This window comes from Zootoca vivipara, chromosome 3 (genome assembly GCF_965207765.1).
Source record: "Zootoca vivipara chromosome 3, rZooViv2.hap1.1, whole genome shotgun sequence".
NCBI classification, from domain to species: Eukaryota; Metazoa; Chordata; class Lepidosauria; order Squamata; family Lacertidae; genus Zootoca; species Zootoca vivipara.
The window spans coordinates 19,229,830-19,254,311 of record NC_142586.1 but is presented as its reverse complement, the minus strand read 5'-3'; the positions used below and the strand labels follow the sequence as shown (position 1 = coordinate 19,254,311).

Here is a 24,482-nt window from a genome sequence, read left to right as displayed (position 1 = left end):
CAGTTATATTTTATTATCTTATTGTTTCTTAAAATTGTTGAATAAATAATGTTAACTTATTTTTAGTATTTACTTTGATTATTCTTTTTAAACCACTTAGAAATCTGTCAAGTAAGTGGTATATAAACTTTGCTAAATAAAATGCTAATTAGAAGTTGGCTCCTGCTAGTCTCTGCAATGTACTCCTCACCCTCCCTCCCCGACAAAAAACATGGAGATGAAACGATTCCTTCTAGCTTAATTTATAAATCTTTGGCATGGAGGGGAATACTATATGTTGTTCTTTCCATGCTGAAACATGACACTGTCCATATCCATCACAGGCATTCATTCATTCTTCTCCAGCCAATACACTGAAAAAATTACACATGCATCACAGAAGTTCAAGGAGGGTATCCCCACACCAAGCTATTCCCACAACACAACAAAAGTGGCGACAGCATGCCACACAAATCTATAAAGAAAAGCTCTGGAACTATCATTAGAGAAAGAAAGAAAAAAGCTCAGGGAAGTTTTTCAGTGAAGGTTCACAGCAGACAGAAGAGAACTCTGTGTTTGTGTTTGTCCACTCTCCTAGAGCATATGCAGAGAGGGCAAACCCCTCTACTGAGTTTATTCAGATACTTACACAGGCACAGAACTCACATGGAGTATTGCAGAGACAACCAAAAATACTAAAGTTTGCAGAGATAGTTCAAAAGATTAGGACTACTTCTGCATGGCAATCAACAACAGCAAAAGCAGGAAACATGTGACAAGGAGCGCCCCGGAAAGCACATTTATGAACTATGGGGGAAATTGTCCCAATTGCCTAAAAGTAATCAACTAAAAATGGAATCTCGGAACTTTGCACTTTCTTTGCAAGCTGCATTTCAATTGCCTCTAGTGTATATATTGGTAAAATATGACAACGCTTGCAGAAAGCTGTTGCTTAATGGCACTGACATTTCAAACTGAGTGCCAGGATGGCCTTTTCCTCCTATAGCTGAACATGGAAATGGTGGAAACTGTTTACATGAGCCACAATTAGAACGTGGCTGGGGGTTTTAGGGAGAAAATGAGCTGTCAAAGAGGATAAAGTCAAGAGACATGGCAATAAACTTGGTGCAGAATAAAATGTAGGAGTTGAGGTTAACCCCCAGCTGGAGAGGCTGGGAGATTACAGCATCTCTGATAGCAACAGGAAGTTGTAAAAGGTTATTGATATTAAGGTAAGAATTTGTGTATCTGTTGGGGAGAAATGTCGATAGCGTGTGCTCACAAGTGGTACCTGGGCTTTTGCAATAGGCATTAAGTAGGAATCACAAAGTAGTAAAACAGCTAGCACCGTATATTCCGGCGTATAAGACGACTGGGCGTATAAGACGACCCCCGACTTTTCCAGTTAAAATATAGAGTTTGGGATATACTCGCCGTATAAGAAATACGACCCGGCTTATAAGGCGACCCCCGACTTTGGAGAAGATTTTCCTGGCTTAAAAAGTAGTCTTATACACAGGAATATACACTTCACTGTATCCTATTCAGGCCAAGAAGATAATCATTCTCATTGTTTAAGTTATCCCTGCAACATAAAGAGTATGAGCAGGCAACTAAAGAAGAGAACAAGATAAGACAGCCATATATACAGGAAGGGGGGGTGTAGTGATGTACATTTTATACTTACGCTCAAGACAGTTTCCCTTTTTAACTATCAACATTTGCAATGTTTAGACAATGTAAGTTTACAAATGCACAGTAGGGTTTACTACTCGGAGAAACTATATAAGGAAGCTTGAAGGCATCAATGGCACTGACAAGCAAAAAATACAATAAAAAATCCCAGTGTACACTGTCAAAGACCTTATCGGAAGGTAACATGATGTGAAAGGAAAGAGTACAAAGAATCCCCTTCTTACTTTGGTTGTTGCAGCTGCAGAAGAGTTGGCCACAAGAGTGGTTATCACATCACTGTTCACTGTGGTACAAGCAACTGTGGCTGGGGCATGCAGACGTGAGGGTACAATTGGCACAGGCAGAAGCCCTGGTCTATTGTTGCTATTGCTGTTCACTGTGTTGTTGCAGTTACTGCTGTTCACGTGGTTCCCATTGGTGCTCCACTCCCGGCGGTCCCATCCTGTGCGATAATCTCTTTCAAACCGGCTGTGGTGCCGTGACATCTCGGCCAAAGGAGGCTTCCGCCTCTTCTCAAAGGGATTTTCAGAGGTTGCCTATTGAGAACCAAGATAGGAAACAAAATGGTTTCATTAAACTAAGTCTTGAGAAAGAAACAAGTTGTGCTAAGTCATCACACTCATTTCTTTGCCTTAACATGTTGGGCATGACGAAGGAACAGAATAATTCTGTTGTGTGCCTGGCTTCAAACTGCATTTCAGGAAGCCCTAATACGGAAAATCCAAAACAAAGGGAACAAAAAACAGAATGAATCTGTAGTGGGGAGAATGGTCTCTCTGACCCTACAAGGAGGTTCCCCAAACTACTACCTAGTGAGTTATCAGATGACAGTTTACGGACAATGAAACACCATGGTTGAAGTAATCTGCCACTTGAACTCTCAATGAGGGATTAGCTCTTGACAGCAGGATTATATTTCTAACAGCTTCCTAAAAATACTCTGTCTGGATCTTGCAACATAGAAAACATGTTTGTATGATGTTGGGGGAAAGTAGTATTGTGTAGGAGTGATGCACAGAATGTGATTCACAACAGCAATTCATTTGTTTCACTCCCAAACACAAGAAAAACAAAAGTAGTTTGGGAAAGATGGAGCTCACTTTATGATCTAATGAATGGATTACTAATAGCACATGAATGTTCTATATTTAAATATTAGAATAACACTTTCCCCACCAAAGAGTGGTAAACAGAAATCTTTTTGTGGCCCTGTTTATAATTTAGTCTCCAGCAAATTGTAAAATGAAAAGACTATTTTTTTTAATCATTACTTTTCAGAATTAAGGAAATATATTTCATTATCCATGAAACTGTGTCACCAATATAGGGAAAATAAAGTATTTTTTGTATATTTTTATGTATAAAAATTAAAAATGTGGTTTTAGTAATTTATATAATCATCAAAACAACATACCGGTACATTCAGACATTAAACTTTTAAGTTACCCGCCCAAAATGGACTACTCACTAAAAGAATATTTCTGGCATATACATGGGTTCTAAGCATACTTATATTTTCCACAAATTTTAATTCCCATAATGGTAAATAATTTCTTTACCTAAAACAGGGATGGAAAACCTTTGGCACACCAGATGTTGCTGAACTCCTACCCGCATCAGTCCATGCCAGTTGTCAGGAATGATGGCATCTGAACATCTGGAGGTCCAGAGGTTAGCCACCCCTAACCTAAAAGCGTAATGCCCATGAACTAAATGCCTAAAGACACACTTTTTCCTATGAGCATATTGCATCATCTTCAGCTGATACAATTTGATGAAGAATTCCCTGCTTGAAATGTACCCAGTGTAATGCTTTTACTTTCAACAACATTCCTAAAGCTCAGTCTCCATTCTGGGGCAAAAAATTATGCCAGCCATGTTCATTCTGACTGTAACTGTATTAAAATATTGTCTGTTATAACTGTCTGGTGTGAGTCATTTTGATTCTGACACTATACCTGTAGGTTAAAGTACAGATTAGACAGAACCTTGAAGCTCAACTAAAAAACAAACAAAACTCAAACAATTTCTATTATTATTTCTGAAGCATGCTCTCTTTTTTAAGAAGTACAATAATTCTCCAAAGAATACTCACAATTATCAGGACAGTTATCAAATAAAAAGGAATGCTGGGTGTGTAGACTTATGAGGAGTGTGTTTTAGACATCTGAGCAGTGGGAGGTGATGTGCCTGATTTTCAGAAATCACCCCCACCCCCACCCCCACCCCCCAGTACCCTCCTCCACCCCATTCCACATAGTTCAGGAACTCCCCCCCCCCCAACTCTCTGGAAAGGCCTTGGGGGTACAGGTGGCTGCAGAGAAGGAGAAAGAACAGGAAACTCTCCCCCCTCCCCGATTCTGCATGCTTTAAAGGAATGAAATGAAAGAAAGCAAATTCCAGTTTTGATAGGCCACAGCTGCCATCATCCCTGACTATTGGTCATGCTGACTGGTGTTAATGGGAACTGTAGTACACCAACATCTAAGATGGCACACCAAGCTGGGGAAGGTTGGCATAGGTGATGCAACAGCTCAACCTTGGTTCTTTGTGCCAAAGAAGCATAAAGTACTCCCACAAAAAGTATCATTTTTTAGAGAGCTAGGAGTGTTCTTCCCTTACTCCTGAAGCAAAAATAGGACAGGCACACTCCCAGCTTTTTGGAGTGGGGCACAACAAATCTATTCTTCACAATTTTGGAGCTGCGTGAGGAACCCCGAAAGAAGGCCTCCAGAATTCAGAACTGACATTTTACTCTGCTTCAATATCAAGGCACCTAACTTTGTAGTAGGAACGCAGGTGGCGCTGTGCTAAACCACAGAGCCTAGGGCTTGCCGATCAGAAGGTCGGCGGTTCAAATCCCTGTGACGGGGTGAGCTCCAGTCGCTCAGTCCCCCTCAGTGCCAACCTAGCAGTTCGAAAGCATGTCAAAGTGCAAGTAGATAAATAGGCAGGAAGGTAAACAGAGTTTCTGTGCGCTGCTCTGGTTTCGCCAGAAGCGGCTTAGTCATGCTGGCCACATAACCCGGAAGCTGTTTGCGGACAAACGGCGGCTCCCTCAGCCAGTAAAGAGGGATGAGCGCCGCAACCCCAGAGTCGTCTGCAACTGGACTTAACAGTCAGGGGTCCCTTTACCTTTACCTAACTCTGTAGTACAGTGGAACCTCGGTTCTCAAACGTAATCCATTCCGAAAGTCCGTTCGACTTCCAAAACGTTAAAAAACCGAGGATCAACAGGACGCCAGCAAGTTCAATGGGGGAAATTGAGAAACGCGCCTTGGAAGCCGTTCCACTTCCGAGGTGCGCTCGAAAACAGAAGCATTCCTTTCCGAAACGTTTGGCAGCCGTGACATAAGAAAACCAAGGTTTGGCTGTACCTATGACACAACTGATGACAAAAAAGGAACATACTTTCAGTCCATGCCTGGCAATTTTTGAAACATGGTTGTTTGTTGCACTTTGGCAAAGGGGAGCAACTAATTGGTGTAGCAAATAAGTAACCTTTTCAGAAGAAACCAGATACAAAGCTACCTTTTCCAGCAACCTCTGTCCTACCATCAAGTGCTTTTTCTTTTTCTTTTTAATGAAAAACACTAAATCACATACTATATATCTTTGAATACTTTTCTGCCATGCCCCACAAAAAAGTACAGTGACTCTTGCACAATGACTGCAGAATCAATGACCAATGCACAAAGGGGACATTCTCTCCTGATTCCAGGAAAAACTGATCACGTTCATAAATCTTTATTATAGGTGTGAATTGCATATATGTCCCAGCCCAATTCCAGGTGGAAGTTAATGTTTATTTGTATTTATTCTAACAAGCTTCTATCCCTCTAGAAAATGTACCAGGAGATGCTACAGTTATATTCAGAGATACGGCAACATAAGAAGCAATCCTTTCAGGGAAAATGGCACATCTTTGTAACAAATGAAATTATATTTAATCCTGAATACTTTGTTAATAACTTTTATCACATTCCTCTTCCTCAAACTAAATCCCCCAAACTTACTTTTTTGTAGAAGTACTACTTCTCCATCATTTGCCTGTCCCTTGAAGTACTTTTTCACTGGGCTTCCAAAGTTTCTATCTTTGGAGGTATAAATGCGCAGAAAAATAGGCTTTCAGCCAATACAGAGCTAAAGAATCATATTTCTCACGCTAATAGGGATTCAGCTTCATTAAGTGACTTCAAAAACAAATGCCAGCCCTTTAATTAAATTTTTCTCTAATAAAATTCATTTAGATTTCTGTTTCTATTTACAAATGTGGAAACAATACAAATACATATGACCACAAATAGTTTTATGGAAGCAGCTTCTTTGTTAGAAGTTAGAGAGTAGAGACTCATGAAAAAAATGGGCTGTAAATTTACAGATAAAACACTTGCATTGCATTCAAAGTTTTCAAGCCAGGCATTCCAAACTGCCCGCCTTATTCCAAGGGAGATTTCCACAAAAGGGGAGGTGGGGGTGAATGCCTGTAATTAGATCTAATGCCAAGTACTGTGTCTGATAAATATGGAAAACATTTTCATACTAAGGCCAGTATCGCTTCAAAGAGATGTCAAGAAGTAAATAGATGTAATTTTATCAGAGAATGTCAGGACAAACTAAAATAGACAACACTAAAGACCAAGATATGGCAGTCACACAAAATGTGCTATAATTGCAACACATGATAATATTTTTATTCTAGGGTGGTTGCAGCACATTAATTAATTTTATATTTGATGAACACACACACACATCCCACCTCACCCGCTTTTAGAGTTTGTGTGTATTGTCTTATTATTTTGGAGCTTCCTGAACTGGTTTTCTTGTTCTTAGAACTTGTGTTTCAGTGTTTCGTTTTTGCTGTGTACATCGCTTCAATGACTTTGTGAATTTGCATGACAATAATAACCCCAAAGCATGCATTTTATTGTTAATTACATGTAAACGCCTGAAAAAAAGCTTAGGTTACAGATTGTGGTTTGCCTGGTGTGAGACAAACCATGAACCCAAGTTTGGATCACCGGCTAAGACAAACCATGGCTCAGTTCAGAGTACAGCAGCAGAGGATGTTTGGGAGAGAAGCATAGAGCATCTTTACCATTGTATGTCCACACTAAACCATTGCTTGGCTTTTTGTTATATGTTAACCAGCATGGTGTGTGTGTGTTGAGTTATGGATTTTACGTGAACAAGCAAAATAATGATCTTTACCCAGCATTATTTATGTGCTATTAAAATCAGAACTTTGTGCTAAACCACATCAAAGTTAGTTATGTTGCAATTGTTGGCCTTTCCATGTGTTTTGTACTCTAGACGTTGAAAAAAAGAATTTTTATGTAGACTCCTCATTAGTATTAGGAACTTATTTTCTAAGCCAGAGAATCATTTTTCCTAGATTGATCTGTAACATAGTTCTAACTTTATTACATCACATTTGTTTTTCGTAAGGTTCTTACTGGAACATTTTTAATGGACTAAAAGCACTAATCCTTTGCTGCTGCACAATGGTAACATCTATTAGTGCTAAATAGAGCTTGTCTCTATGGAGCACTTGGTGGATTGGGTAAATGGCATGGATGTCACTGGTACAATTATGGGATTCTGAAATAGCTGAACACGTTTTACTGAATAAATGTAATAGTAAGCTGAGCCATCCATGTGAGTGAGATGTTTGGATTCTTATACAATTGTAAAATAAATTACTACGGAGTAAGCCCCCATTAAAACACAATGGGACTTGCTTGTGAATAAACATGCAGAGATCTGATGTGGCTGTGGTATACTACAAAGAACGATGGGGGATCAAAGGAAACCATATTGCAGAAAAACAACAATGTACTAATGGCTTACTAACAAAAAAAGGCTAATATTACATTTCCCACCATAAGCCAAGCATGAATGTTCTTGTGTCATGTATAATTTAAAATGGCTAAAATCCCAAAGCTGTAGAGCAGTTATCACTGCTGTGTCCTTGTGTGCTCCTTGCCTAGAACACAGGTGAAACTGAGAAAAAGTTCCTGGATTTGTAACAACCTTAAAAGATTGTCATCAATGGAATAAAAAGAAGATAGCAGCCTCTTGGTATGCAGCACTAAACTGTATTTGGAGCTTTTATAGTTGAAAAAGAGAACAAATTTTGTCTTAGAGAGTGTCATTTGTTCAAGTTATTTTTGGAAGTAATTCTACAAAACTGAAAACACACATTTTGTAGTATGATTATTCTCTCTCTCTTTCTCTATATATACATATATATATATATATATTCTGGGGTGAAATAAAAAAAATCAGTCTAAAATTTTCAGGTCTATACTAACATAAAGTACAGTTACACTTGGAATATTACATATTTCTGTTCTCAGCATCTCAAAATGGGCTATTTTAGAGTTGGAAAAGATGCAGAAAAGGGTGACCACAATGATCCAGAGAGCACCTAAAATTGAAACATCTGGGGCTGTCAGAAAGAAAGAATTGGGGGAGAGGAAAAGAAGAAACGAGAGACATGGAGATTTATCATGTTGTTCATTGTGTTGAAAAAACTCAATACAGAGTGGTTTTTATCCCATTCGTAGTATGAAAGCTCAGGATCATTCAGTGAAATTGATTGGTAGGAGAGCCAGCACAGACAAAGGGAAGCATTTCTACACACAGCACAGAGCTTAGCTATAGAATTAGCTACCATAATATATTTATTTATTTCGCAAAAAATTCATATACTGCTCGATTGTAAGAAAGAAAGAAAACACCCTCAAAGCAGCAACTGTGATGTGGTGATGATGATGATGGATCACTGGAGAGTCTCTCAATGGCTACCCATCTGCTGCAGGAAGTCCACCTTTGTTTGGCAGAGTACAACTTTTCTTATGTTCTTACTGCTTATCCGAATTAATTACATTTAGACCCTGCCTTTCCCCCCAAGGAGCTCACATACTTCTCCCTTTCTCCCATTTTACTCTTCCTACAGTCCTATGAGGCAGGTTGGGCTGAGATACTCATAGCTGATTTGAGATGTGAACCTGCGCCTCCCCTTCCCCAGTCCAACACTTCAAGCATGACACTGCAGAGGCTCTCTAGGTTACTTTCCTCTAGGACAGGCATAGGCAAACTCGGCCCTCCAGATGTTTGGGGACTACAACTCCCATCACCCCTAGCTAACAGGACCAAGTGGTCAGGGATGATGGGAGTTGTAGTCCCAAAACCTCTGGAGGGCCGAGTTTGCCTATGCCTGCTCTAGGACCTTTTAGGTCCTACAAATATCAACTAACATGTGCTTCTACTTTGATGCCACCCTGCATCGCTCCCACACCCACCCACCTTAACCGTGGCTTTCACCCACCCATCTCACACAGGCTTTTCCTACACACAAGCCATGGTAAACAGAACCAGGCCGACCAACACTATCAACTTGCTTACACCTCTGGATCCCTCCTGCACCCCCACCCTCTCGTAGGTGCCATGTATACACTGAAAACATGCCTACAATGTTTATTATTCCCCGCCACCATTCACTTGGTTGCCTTTGAAATATGCAAAATGAAGCAGAAAGAAATGGGGGAACCAAACTACAGAGTGGAGTTCAAGTACTGGCATCCTCCGAACTTGCAGAAGGTTGTTTAGTCAACATTGCTCTCACGGGAAACAGAATCCTGAAACCACTCTTTCTTGAACGGTCTTTCCTTTTACTGACCCATCCATATTAGTAAGACAAAAACCTCTTAACAAAAGCTTGAGATTGTTTCAAGCAGCTAGCAGACTCAAGATTTGAAGGTATGACTCAAATCAGGGCAATTATGTGGAATTGTCTAAAATAATAATGAAGGATGGGCCCTCCCAATTCTCTCTCCCTCTCTTGACAGCTGGCATTGCCTCGGACCTGGGGGTTTCTTTTGGTAACATGCCAAGGCCTAGGCTGGCGTTTACAGAGGCCTGCAAAAGAGAATGAGTTACACTTAGGAGCTGGGGATTTCTATGTGTCAGATTGAGGCTATGCTGTACTCAAGATGAAAGGAACTGCTTGTGGGACCAGTAAATCTACACTGGCAGTGTCCTGCTAAAACAACTTAGTCCATATGTTGCAGTATCCATCCCAAATAGGTAGCCAGGGGAAAAAACCCATCAGAATCTCTTCATACCCTAAAATATACTGAATTAAAACATTTTTTTCTCTATTGATTTGATTCATTAAGCCTTTCCTGCCATTGGCCATATGTCCTATAACTCAGCTACACAGTGGGCACTTCTAGTTCAGTCAAAACCACACACATTCTGGATCAAGCATCCCCAAACTTTGGCCCTCCAGATGTTTTTGACTACAATTCCCATCATCCCTGACCATTGGTCCTGTTAGCTAGGGATCATGGGAGTTGTAGGCCAAAACATCTGGAGGGCCGCAGTTTGGGGATGCCTGTTCTGGATGTTGCTTTCCTTTAATCCATAGCTTGCCCTGAGAACTGGCTCTCACCCACTTTCCTTCTCACTTCAAAATAGTAAGCCTGTGTCACTTCAGTTTCTCCTAGGCATTCATTCATACATACTGAAAAAGGAACAAGTATGTACAGCCTTTCCTCACTGAGTAAAAATACAAGGACAAATCTACCGGACCAGATCCAATGGTTGATGTAGCCCACCATTGTGTATCGCCTTGCCTGTCAGGGATGAGCCAGTGGCTCGCAGTTCCCCAGAGGGGAACCTGGGGGGGGGGAGGACGTTGGGCCCTAGGAGGAGGGAGATAATGAGGGGAGAGCTGTTGGAGTAAGTCTAGAGGTTAGAGAGCCAGGAAGTTCACAGGAGCAGCAAGAGTTAAGTTCGAACTCAGAATCGGGGGTTACCCCAGCTCTCGTGAGACATGCAGAAAAGAGGAGGGCTGAAAGGTGAGGCGGGAGACTCTGTCATTTTATGAGCTGCTGGAGGGGCAAGCGCAGGCCTCAGCAGAGATCTGAACTGAGTGAGTCTGATGGATGATCATTACGTGCTAATGACCTGTTGTAAATACTGTAAATAAAGTCCATTAAAAAAATGTCTGGAGGCTGTTGTGGTGATTGTTTTGGTGAGAGGAAGCCCAGTCAGCTTTTGTGGCCTACAAATTGTGGTCTACAAATATTTAAACAAATTAACAAATATTTTCCCACGGTGGTTAGCCAGAAACTACAGGAAAGCCACAAGCTGAACGTGAAAGCAATACAGTGCTAGTTGCTTGTGCCACAACAACTGGTTTATAGAGATACACTGCTTCTGAACATGGAAGTTCAATTAGCCACCTTGGATAATGGGTTCTGTTAAATATCTGTCCCACTGATTTATTTAAGCTACAGTGGTACCTTGGGTTACAAACACTTCAGGTTACAAATGCTTCAGGTTACAAACTCCGCTAACCCAGAAATAGTACCTCAGGTTAAGAACTTTGCTTCAGGATGAGAACATCTTGCTCTGGCGGCACGGCAGCAGCAGGAGGCCCCATTAGCTAAAGTGGTGCTTCAGGTTAAGAACTGTTTCAGGTTAAGAACGGACCTCCGGAACGAATTAAGTTCTTAACCAGAGGTATCACTGTAATTTGGAAATGTCAATGGATTCATTTAAGCTCCTTTAGAAAGCATGGCCACATATTGTGGCAGATAATTTTATAATAATAAATTATTCTCTATAATATGTTATATTAAAACATATCTTTGTTTGTCCAAAATGTGCCTTCTAATTAATTTTCCTGCATGGCACTTGGTTCTGGTACCATAAGAAAGCAAGTCCACATGCCTATTAAGCTCAACCTGCAAAAAACAAACACACAATGGCCATAGCCAACAGTTCTGTTTACAAACAAGTTGCAAAACACACCCTTTTAGTACCATGGAATTAAACTGCCGATCCACTCTCCCTGCCTAACCCATATCACATGTAGTGTGGGGTTTCTGGAGATATTCTACCAGCCGTTATTAACAGGAAAAGGAGAGTATCAGTCTACTCTTTGAAAGCCTAATCTATGGAGAAGCCAGGGGAATAAATGGAACATTAAAAATAAAAGTTTGGGCTTTAGGGGATATTCAATGATAATAGCAAGGCAATCTCAATAATTCATACATACAGCTGAATGCACAAGCAGAATTGTTTTTCGGTTATCAGATTGATGCTTGTAGTTTTAACATCTACAGTCATCAGTTTTATTCCTGGTCTGTGTCAGTGTGCAGTTGGCTGTTAACGGTACATATTCAACCACAGATCATTACCTTTTTATTGATCTTACTACCCTCTTATTTTAAGTCAAATATGGAAGGGGGGAAATAGTATTGATTTCAGCTCCTAGCTATTTTTGTTTTGACCTGAAAGACAATGCCTGAAGAACACCAGGGTCATTGCCAAATACCCTAATGAATTAATATCACAGCCACAATTGCAAAATTAAGCGTTTCACATCTGACTCCAAAGCATTCCTCCACCATTTGCTGAAAAGCAATCAGACATGCCTGCTACATTAGGTCTTTTATACTAAATAGGTCAACCCACTTAAGTCTTCTGTTTGAAATATTTACTAGCATATGCACGATTTAAAAGTAACACGATACTAATCTTTTAGAACCCTGGGTATCTTAGGTTTCCATAACATTATCTATGAAGTCGCAAGTACCGGCTGCCAGACACATGTAACTTTCTGCTTTCGTCTACTTGCACTGGATTTAAAGATACTCAGAATACTTATGATTCCTCAAACTTAATTTGGGAGCCTGAAATATTACAACCCAGAAACTCATGTTTGAAAATATTGTTATTTATCCTGAATGAGTTTAAGACAATTAAAATCTGTAACCAACTGAGAAAAGCAGCATGAAGCTGCTGGAAACAACACAAAATGACAAATATGGTACTCTGTACTTTATGATTTATTTCCTACTTACCTGGAAGAAAGAAAAGAAAAGAGGTACGTTTATGTTGACTCTCTTTCTGTACTAAGATCTCAACATATGTCATGCCTTGGGAGTTTATTTATGTCACACCATAAGAACATATGAAGGTCATTGTTAACCTTATAAAATCAAAGTTATTTTGTTTTGGGGTTTGTTTTTTTAAAAACAAGCCCAATACATTCAGCAATTTGGAGCCTTGTACTGACTTTAGCACATTCCCTAGTTCTTCTACAGTTGCAGATATGATCACAGGGCCCCCGCCTGTTCACAATGCTAAACCTCTAAAAGAGGAATGTTTTTGCCATCAATATGCTACAAGTCTGCCAACCTGGTGAGCCTCTTGACAGAGGGAGTTCTACAACATACTCCGCTGCCACTGAAAAGGCTCTTTTCCTTTTCACCATCTTTTCTACTTCTGAATGAGCAGACGCCTAGAGCAATGGCTTCCCTGATGATCTTAGGTATTCAGAGGGTTCATTACAGGAGAAATATCCAGGCCCTACACCATTAAAGCCATTAAAAAGGTAAGCACCACCATCTTCAACACAAATCGATGCTAACCCACAGCCATTGGAGTCTCTGTTAGTAACAGCAATCTAAATTTTGTCCACTGTCTTGCGACATCTAGCCACACACTTATAATTCAAGGACAGATGTGTGGGATAAGAAGAGGCTTAGAGGTAATCCAACTCACTGTACTAAGGTAGAAGTCTTAATGTCTATAGGAATCCAAAAACGCTGCATCAAACTACTATGAATCTTTTCCAGTATCATTCCAAACCATGTTTTCCTTAAAATAAGTTTAACTAGGATTAGAAAAGACTGACGAACTAATTATGGTCCTCATTCCATCTCCAGAGGTTGCAGCACCAAGGAGCGAACTTTCAATGCAGAGACTAATCTATGGTTTACATGATACACATTTGAAAGCTCAAGCCATGGTTGGATTCTAGTCTCTATGACTACTACAACTCGTTGTTTGGTTTGATGCCCACATTGAGCCCATGTGTGATATTCAAGGGATCCCCTTCAAGAACCTAGCTGGAGGTCACTCCATCAGGTCCATGGAATCCAGACTTCCATTCAGACACACTCATAAGACACTGCTGCTATCACCTACTGAGTTAAGAGAACAGGAATTCTCCCTCTGTTTGCTTGTTTGTATCTATGCAAGACATGTGGAATGGGATAGTGTATACTTATAGGAACACAGGTAGTTAACAATGAGCATATATTCATTTAGAGAACGTATCAAAACTAAGTACAGAATAGAAAACTAACATCCCAGATTGATGTTAAAGCTATCCTAACCCTTTTATTTTCTCCCTCATCTCATTCTTGCTCACTATCTCAATTCTATCAAACTCTCTTAGACACTCTCCAACTGTCTTTCACTAACTTCACCCATCATTCTATCACACATCACGTATCATGCATGCCAGCTGTCTATATTTTGCAAAATTGCACCCACTTTCTGCCTTGTATAATTATCAAAGAAGCAGGGATTTCCCTCTCTACACTAAAAAATACTACTAAAAACACCCGCAAGAAAGATGGAAAAGCAAAGCATACCAGCAGCAGCTGTTCTTTGGAATTGCTTTTCCCCGGAAAATGCATTATTGTTACACCTAAATTGGTAATTTTAAAAAGTGCATTTGGCAACAAACAATGACACACAATGAAGAGAAATGTATGCAGAGTAACAGCAAATGAGCTGAATGCCCACAGATGAATTTGATGCACTGTATACATTACTTATTGACTTCCAAATTAACTCAAGTGGCGGCAACACACAAATTATATGTCACCTAATTTTGACGTGCAAAGTTCTATGTGAAAATGGCATGCTATCTTTGGCAGGCAAAATGTAATGTAGAGAATGGTGTTAATATAACTTTACCTACATGAGCATTTCTCTCAACCAATCAACTCCCTTAGGGGTACAATGTAATTTAAAGCTCACTTCATGGGTCTTGCTCCTGATCGGTCAATTATTCCAAATCAGGCAGAATTAAATGTGGCATTTTTGGGATGTGGAATGATGTTAGCCAGTGACCAAAGTGAAACTAATAAACCAATTTCACTCACTGCCCTAGGCTGTTCTCAAAAAATTGAAGTGTCAGAGAAGAAAGAGTGCTTTATCTGTTTGTTGCCCAAACTCTCTTGCAATTTATTATCTTTTAATTCATTTTTTAAAAATATAATTCTGGCTTGGGTTCCGATGAGAATAAAGACGACACCAGAGTTTACAGCACTCTATATGGCGTGAAGCTGTAGAGAACATAATTTTTTTGAGGAAGGAAAGAGGCGCTACTTTCTTCCACCATGAAATGCATAGCATTTGCCCTGCCAGTTGCAAAATTTATCTAGTAGATGCCTGTGCCGCCAAAACCACATTTTAAAATCAACCTTAAACATCAACTGCAGCCATTTCAATTTACAGGAGTGTATCAGGGTAGTTTTAATCTTGGGTGACATGAAATATATATGGCCAGTCTTCTGTTCCAGTAACTTTTAGCACAGGTTTCAGAAGAATTATGTCACAGATATTCATTCTTCCTGCCTTCCAAAGAGGAAATCATCTTAATTTACCATGTATTTCATTATGTTAAGGATAAGTTCTAAGAAGAATTTGGAAGAAATAGGAAGGGAAGGTATTGCTTGAAGAGATCAAACAGAAAAGTTGTCATTGACACAAATTCTCAGGATAGGATTCTCAGGATAGGATGTACTTGCCCATATTGGGGCGGGGGGGGGGCGCTTCATTTCCACATTGCCCCTGCTGCTTAAGGATATTTGGTTAGAAACCTTTTAGTGTTATTATTTTACGCATTCCACTAAATCCATTGCCAAGTTTTAGCCATGCAAAGAACAAGGCAATTTCTGTTGACATACTCTGCATACTAGCAAAAATGCCTGGCTGTTTGAACAGCTTGTGTGTGGAAAATTAAAGCATAGATTTCTGTTTCCTTTTTGTTTATTTTTAGCTAAGCCGTGTATTTCTGTTCACCGCTGTTTATATTTGCTTCTGAGAATGCAGGTGTTGCGTCTTTTATGCAAAGGACTGTTTGGTGGATTTACACCAACTAGACTTGGCTCCCTCACAAACAATTACCGTAAGCACTTCCCTGTTTTTTTCTGTCTCTGCTTCCACCCAATAAAAAACACTTCCCCTCTACTGTACTTTACCACCATGGCCACATTCCCACATCACAGAAAGATATAAACAATGTCTTTCTATGAAAAAGTGAAAGGCATTCACTTCATTCCTCCTCCTCACAACGGGAGGAAAGAAACCACAATCTCGGCTTAGCATTACGTCCAAACCAGAGATTGCTCCAACAAACCGTGATCAGTAAACCAGAAGCAAACCCCGCATACGTATTGTGATTTGTCGACAGCAAAACAAACCATGATCCTAGACATGAACCAGGCATAATATTAAGCTAGGATTTGTGGTTTGCTTCCTTTTGGGATGAACACAATTTGTCTGTGTACAGTAAACCATTGTTTATGAGCGACTTGGATGTGCGAATGCAGTCCATGTAAAGAGATCCATTCAGGGATAACATTCAGATAATGTCTAGTTCCAAAACAATATAGTCAGAATATGCTGACAAAGTTAAAAACATGTTGAATTCTTATTATTTATTTATACCCACTCTTTCCCCCTGCTGTTGAGAAAAAGGAGAAATACCAGCACATAAAAATGTGTTTGTTATGTGGACACCAATATAAAAAAACATGGTTTATATAGTACCCAAGTGAGAAATATAAGAAGGTTGCCTTAAGAAAAAATGAGGATTTGATAAGTACTAATGTTTCAAGGCTTCTTATACCCAAACTAGACACACTCGAGGGCTTTTGCACTGCAGGTGTGCATAAAAAAGGAGAATACAAAAAAAGAAATTTGTGAACAGGTTTGCATTTCGCCACATTTATTCACTTACAGGGTTTTGCTTCTCCTCTCTAACTGAAGGAGAAACTACTTGCAGATTTGCTGCTTAAGGCTGCTCGTATTACTTTGGGTCTTATGTGACATGCTTCAGACCCTTTGTTGTATTATTTAACAGGGCCACAGCATTATCCACCAAGTATTATTATTGCAACAGCAATAGGGGATCATGTTTCTCAACTACCTATGTAATGATGCAGATTAATTTAATGAGCGTCTTATAACGATGTGAAGAACTGATAAGTCCATGTTTGGTACTATTAAGACTCATTAGCTGGTAAACCTTTTCCAGTCATTTGACATCACAATGCATAAAGTAGCAACAAGAAGAGGGGAAGAAAGCCTTTTCTTTGAAAAGCTTGTTGGTTTAAACAGTTGTTTCATTTTTATATAATAATTATTCCTAGAAGCTTCAATTGCTCTTCAGGATTTAACTAAGGTATAAGACATTCATTAGAAAAGCATAGAGCCAAAGTCACCCAAAGGAATAAAAATCAAGAAGAGTTTCCTATCCAACTTATTTTCTTCTTCTTCTCTTTTCGAAGGCTATGTGACCTATACTTACTCAGGTTTCCAAGCCAATCCATTAAATTCCATTTTGTATGATCAAGGCTGAACAAAATGCAGAGGGTATGCTTGCCAAAAGAGACAAAAGCAGCAACCCGTTGCAAGTTTTCTGGCAATGAAACTGAGCTGTGACGTTTGGATTGACAGCTCAAATTATGGTGGGATTAAAATGCAAGAAGAAAGGACAGGTTGCGGCAGGGAGAAGAGGCAACTCAGCAGGAGGGACTGGCAGCCTTAGACCCAATCATTCTAAAGCAGAAAGCATGATGCAGAAAGCTCTTTTGAAGTTTTTGCCGTGTCAGAAAGCTCTTTTCTGTAAGTATACCAGGAACGTGGTACACTCTAAAAAATTCTGGATAAAGTACAAAGTATATGCAAAAAATGGCAATTCATATACCACACACCTGTGTTTTATTCATCAGATAGATAGATGATAGATACAGACATATATAGGCATATGAGTTTCTCGTGTTTCTATTAAAAATGAAGCCTGTAAGTAATTAGCATCAAAGCCCCAACAGTATCTTCAACTCCACCTCCTAGCATGCTGAAATCAGTAACAACTCTGCCTCAAGACTCAAGAGGATCATGTTTTAAATACCACCTAAGTTACCAACCCTCTGATCTGAATCCATCTGAATTATGGATGAACTAACAGCTTTGAACTCTGAATGATCTCTCCCTACACTCCGAGGTCAGATCCTTGCCGCTGTTTTGTAAGGTTTAAAGTAACCACTTTAAAAAGCGTGTAAAATACACCAGCAACGAACATCTCCATTTGTGGTACAACGTGGGGGAAACCCAGGTGGGGGAGGGCGGGGAAGAGGAGCAAAACATTGTGCAGGAGGACTGCAATCTTATCCACCTATGTGCAGGTCTCTTCGGGATTTAAAGGGCATGAATATGATCACTTGTTCAGCTTGGAAGTAGAAGCAATTTTGCAGACTCAACAAATGAGGCACATATAGGAAGGTAAGAGTTTTCATTTAGTGTCGATTTTAATTGGTTTATTAAACTGTTTTCAATTACTTGTTTTTAACTCCTATTATTGATAACTTTAATATTTTCTTGTAAACTGCCATACACGTTTTGTTAAATTAAATAAATAAAAATAGTTAAACACAAGCCAGAACTTCCAACTCTGCAGTGAGCAACACACTGGGCCCCTAGTCTGCAGAAAACATATTGTATCTAGAACTTTGTGGATACAGAGGTGCCTCGCAAGACGAATTTAATTCGTTCCACGAGTCAATTCATTTTGCGAAAAATTCGTTTTGTAAATCACGGTTTCCCATGGGAATGCATTGAAATTTCTTTTTTTGCCCATAGGAACGCATTAATTAAATTTCAATGCATTCCTATGGGAAACCACGATTCGCAAGACGAATTTTTTGCAAAACTAATTCGTCTTGCGAGTCACCATCAGATTGCAAGATGCATTCATCTTGCGAAAAATTCGTGTTGCAGGGCATTCGTCTTGCGAGGTACCCCTGTACAAGACTGTATTGTAACAGGGCATCTGTTTCTAACGGCAGCACATATCTGCACCAAAGTGCATGTCAAACATTTGTATCAGAATGGAACACCCAGATTGGTTGTTCCTTGGGGTTGAAGGTGGCAGGTTATTTCTGAGGACACAACTGTGGGTGAAAAGTGTGCCAGTGTGTGAGCACATTCCTGTAACCCCACCACCACCAAAATTCTGTAACCACAGAATATTGCCAGAATAAAATTCTGCAGTTTACAAAAAAATCAGTTTAATTTTCGTACTTCATTATGTTTTTTGAGAGTTTGAGTTTAAGAAGGCTGTCTTCAGATGCCTACAAATTTTCAACGTGCCAGCTTGTGTTTCAATTAAGATGTGAGAACAAATCTTGGTAGGACTTTTGAGGTCTTGTGCCTGAATTTAATCGAGCATCCTTGGGAACGTGACTACCTCATAAAGGTTGTCTGGAAAGCAGGGATGGTACAAAGGCTCATGTATGCTGCCTCAACACACTGGAAGAAGAGTATACATGCATTTAAAATATCCAAATGGCTGCTAAACAAAATAACCAAGCATATTAAAATTTGTTTCTCAAAACACAAGTCCTTTGTACTGCTTGAAGCCACCACATATACTGGCCCTATGAAAAATCCAAGGTTCTATGAAAGTAGAAAAACAGCTAGGAGAGGCCTACATTCACTTTCCTTTCCCAATGAATAAATGGACACAAATCTGACATCAGGAACCACAAGACAGAGAAACCAGTAGGAGAACACTTCAATCTCCCAGGACATTATATACAAGATCTCAAAGCAGCTGTTTTATTACAGAAAAAATTCAGAAACAGACCATAGCTGCCAAGTTATCCCTTTTTTTAAGGGATTTTCCCTTATGCTGAATAGGCTTCCTCACGAGAAAAGGGAAAACTTGGCAGCTATGAAACAGACTGGAAAGAGAAGTTGCTGAATTGCAACTCATTAGCAAGCTTAAAACCATGGAGGCACAACAAAGACATAGGATTTTTATCTCATTATACATGATCAAGCTTTCCTTAGCACCTCAGCCCTTGCTTCCCCCCCCCGCAAGACCAAATGCAGTCATTAACAGTCGTTAACAGTCATCAACAGGTTTACCACTCCTATCAGCCCATCACCCATTCCCATCACCCCACACCCCACCCTCTGAATATACATAAGGGTCTGGTGGATTCTGTTTCAGTGTATCTGATGAAGTGTGCATGCACACGAAAGCTCATACCAAAATAAAAACTTAGTTGGTCTTTAAGGTAATACTGAAGGAATTTTTTTATTTCCTTTCCCAGTTTAGTCATGGGATAGGTTGCCTTCAGGAGAACAATTCAACTTTCCATTTCTATAAGATAAATAAGTACAGTACAGTACATAACCCACCAGTATAAAATACTGCATGATAACTAATAGAAAGGTTTAGCAAAGGAAGGAAGTTGTATTTTTTCACAGACATATTGGTTTAATGAAAGGAATTGCTGAGATACAATTTCCAGATGGACAGTTGCTTTAAGTCTTCTGCAGAAAAATGAACAAAGCCTTACAGCACACCTCGAAGATGTAACAATTGTATAGTAATTTAAGATTTCATAGACTTCTGTCCACTTCATCGGGTACATAAAATGTTATCCTAAATCACTAATACAGCAAGTGCTTTTCTGGCTGCTGTAGAATCAAAGTTAGCTAAGGCATTAAGTGTATCACTTTATTTGCCTTGCTGGGAACTTTAAGAGAACTAAAATTAAACATCAGTATTAAATGTCAGCAAAAAAAAATCAAAAATCAAAATCAAATTATGTAGGTGATGCATTTGGTTACATAATAATAGATCTAGCTCCTGTGTCAGAGAAGTGTTATGCCACAGTACAAATGTTTAAAAAAAGAGTGAGAGGAACAAACAGATTTTCTGAGAGTTTTGAAAAAAGGACCCTTACAAGAAAGAGAAGATCCACACAAATGTTTAACTACCAGTTTGTTTTTACTCAAGCTAGGCAGAGTTGCTTAATGTTCCTCAATTTTACATGTATAAAAAAATGTGTATGCCATCTAACTGAGTTCTGGGTGGCTCCCAACAGAATATTAAAAGCACAGTAAAACATCAACCATTAAAAACGTCACTGAACAGGGTGGCATTCGTATGTATGTCTGCTTAAAAGTCAAATAGTTGTTTATCTGTTTGACATCTGATGGGAGGGCATTCCACAGGGCAGGTGCCACTACTGAGAAGGCCCTCTGCCTGGTTCCTTGTAGCTTCACATCTTGCAGTGAAGGAATCGTCAAAAGGCCCTCAGAGCTGAACCTCAATGTCCAAGCTGGACGATGGAGGTAGAGATGCTTCTTTAGGGATACATTTTTGTCATTTGTCTCTCAAGAGGGGTCCTGTTTTTTCCCCAGTCATTAAAGTATGGCTGGGCCAAGCTATGGTTCTCATGATGTTGCCTGGTCCCTATAAATCCCACCAGCCCCAACTGATATGGCCAATGGTCAGGGATCATGGGAGCTGCAGTCCAACATCTGGAGACCAGAGCTTAGCTGCCCTTTAATTAAAAGCATATTTAACTGCCTTCCTTCAAAGAGAATTCTATCCTGAGGGCTCATACAGTGGAACCTCGGTTTATGAACACCTCGGTTTATGAATTTTCGGTTTATGAACACCACGGACCCATTTGGAACGGATTAATTCATTTTCCATTACTTTCAATGGGAAAGTTTGCTTCAGTTTATGAACGCTTCAGTTTATGAACAGACTTCCGGAACCAATTACACCGATGCTTCAGTTTATGAACGCTTCAGTTTAAGTACTCCGCGGACCCATCTGGAACGGATTAATCCACTTTCCATTACTTTCAATGGGAAAGTTCGCTTCAGTTTATGAACACCGCGGACCCATCTGGAATGGATTAATTCATTTTCCATTACTTTCAATGGGAAAGTTCGCTTCAGTTTATGAACGCTTCAGTTTATGAACAGACTTCCGGAACCAATTGTGTTCATAAACCGAGGTACCACTGTACATTAATACACACTAAGCTGAACAGACAGAAGATCAAGAGGTTACATTTCAGATGCATGATCATTATTTGACATGTCTACTCAAGAGAAACTCAATACTTCCTTCTGTGTTGTCTAAGGCATCTGCCTCACCTTAGCCTGCAATAACAGGCAAGCTGTGCAGGAAAAGGGTACAGGTGTTCATTTGGCAGATCTACCTTCTCCCTCTCCTCGTAATATCCTTGCGGCAGATGAAACAACTTCTTGTGCTAATTACACCTTGCATAGCAGCTGATACCTGGCTTCCATTGATGACTTTAGCCCTTTACTTCTGGCCAAATCTCAGTTTTGACAATTAGTTCACTTATCTAGATTTTCCTCTAAATTCTGACACTCTAAATCTTCTCCAAATTCTGGTACACTCCATTAAATTAAACACACTCATATTTCAGAAAATCCTTACTTTGTTCTTCCTGTATTTCTGCAGTAGTTGAAGCCAATGGTTTTCTCTCTAAAGTGCTTAGAGGAAAAGCTAACGCACATAAACTGGGTTTGTGATTTAAATAGATAGCAAGGGAGATTTGTAGGCGCTTTTAATTTCAAAGACAGGATGCAGCAGCATAATTCTCTAAAACAATGAATTATGCACTGAGCTAAGACGTGGTGTAGTGTGGCATCAAAAGAAGCAACTCCAACATCACAAAAGGCTCATCCACATCTCTGTTTGTCCCACCACTTTCCCCTGTGGAAACCCTATCTTTAGCACTGAATTGGAACAAACTGCAATCAGGGTTTCCATGCAATGCTGTTTGTTCTGATTTAGCACTAAAAAGCAAGTTTTCTGGGGCAAAGCAGTGGGGCAAAGGCAAAATCATTGGAACCCATGGAATAAAGCAGTAAACTACTCAGGCACGAGACAAGCAGAAGCATGCATGGACGAGCCCAAACATTCCTTATCAGTACATCTTTTTGAAAGGAACCACACGCCTTAAATGAAATGTTGAATTTCTCCCCACTTGCAAGGAAAGTAGAATAATCTCCCTCTGCTGCTCACCTATGCCAGTAAATTCAGCTATGCAAAAACTCTATGCAACTAATTTGTTCTTACTTTCAAAATAAATAGCCATCTTCTCCAAAGAATGCCTGACAAAACAGAATAAATAGAACATTTATTACTGCATTATGCTACTGTTATAAACATGCCATATAGTAGTGCAAGAGAATAAGGATTAAGCTTCTAAGCCATTCAGAAATACAATGACTACCTGCCACATCTCAAATTCACTTGTCTTAGTTGTTTCTTATATGAAAAGCGCTTCTAAAAGGAACCTTCATTACTTTGAGAAATTGCATTCCTAGTGGGAGTTAGGCAAGGGGAATACTTACAGAAAGTATTTAAGAATATCGAACAAGAAGGGAAAGAGCTACTTCCAAGAGTAAATTTGGCAGGAAGAACCACACATCCAACTAAAAAAGAAAGAACTTCAAGCCCAAGAAGCTTCCGTTCCAATGTAGAAGTGGAAAAGATAAATCAGATGAACAATACATTTGTAGCTGAATGAGGCTGCAAAGTTACATTCACCTGGGAGGAAATTCTACTGCACTCAATGAGGGTTTATTTCTGATCTGACATAAAAGGACTGAATTGTTAATTTATTACCTACTATAAAAACAAGGGTTTTAACTGCATGGTATCAAGGAAAGAGTAAAAACCTAGAGTAAATGAATGTGAAATAAGAGTTGGTCCTTACTGAAATTTATTAAACTGACATATTGGATAAAAGTTAGACAAGAGAAAAATAAGTAAGGTCAAATAAAGAATTAATATTTTTATTGCAGAAGAATCCAGAAGTAAGCTGGTATGAACTGGAGTGACCTGATTAACTATTAAAAAGGTAAATTTGTATAGAGGAGTGAAATTGTCTAACATAGAATGAAAAGTGGTATAATATTGAATATATGTAAATGAAGAAGGCAGATGAATCATTTTCCTTTTTTTCAGCTTTTGATTTTTGCACTTTAAATACGTATCTGCAAAATCTTTTAGATTATTTTGTAGTACCATTGGCACCCATCTGTCTTGAGAGACAATGGAGTGTGCCTCTGGAGTGAAACCGCCATGTGAGCAGCACCGAAGTGACCTCCCTTGGGAGCAGGTTTGGGCAGTGGATAGGGCCCTAGTCTGCCCAGCTGACATGATCCCACCCTCTCAGCCTCATTGAATGTAGTCCAAAAGAAAGCAGAGCACTACATTTGGCACCAGCTTGGTGCAGGAGTTGCCGAAAGGAGGCGTACAGGGTGCCATCCAAGCACCTTAGGAGCTCCACTTTGGATTTGTTCCTTAACCTTTCCTTCTTCCAAAGATATCCCACAAAGCAGCAAAGGTTTAGGACAAAGAGTTTTCCTACTCCTAGATGGGATACCTTCCCATGTTGAAGACCCCATCTGCCCCTCATTTTCCTTTACACCACGTGCAAAAACTGGCTTCTTGACTGTTGGATCCACTGCTGTTCTTGTCAGCTCAATCTGCCGGAGCCTGTCTTCAAGGGTATAAGATCCATCAGCTACCCTCACCTGGTGAAGCTAGCTAATCAAGGCCATTTCCCAGGGTGTGGCCGCTGTCACATGCTGAGAGCTGAGTGCTTTCATGGTATGTTTACTACAATCCTTTTGTAGTAATTGTAGTACAGTGGTAACTCTACTTACGAATAACTCTACTTACCAATGGAGCTCCATCCGCCATCTTGGATGAGGTTTAGATAGGATTTTTTCTACTTATGAATTTTTATATAGGGTTGCTTCTACTTACGATTTTTTTCTCCCAATGCATTCCTATGGGATTCGACTTACATTTTTTTCCCACTTACGAATGTGCATTCGGAACACATTAAATT

The 24,482-nt window shown here is 39.6% G+C and overlaps 1 protein-coding gene across 5 annotated transcripts in view; it reads right to left on the bottom strand.

The window, feature by feature from the left end:
• Positions 1-24,482, bottom strand: part of KLHL29 (kelch like family member 29) — a 415,582-nt gene that overhangs the window by 279,924 nt on the left and 111,176 nt on the right. For all 5 annotated transcript variants that reach the window (XM_060272443.2, XM_088665646.1, XM_088665648.1 and 2 more), the window contains one exon: positions 1,899-2,210. In XM_060272443.2, coding sequence (XP_060128426.1) covers positions 1,899-2,159 — 261 coding nt within the window. In that variant the 5' untranslated portion in view covers positions 2,160-2,210. The remainder of the gene's footprint in view (positions 1-1,898; positions 2,211-24,482) is intronic.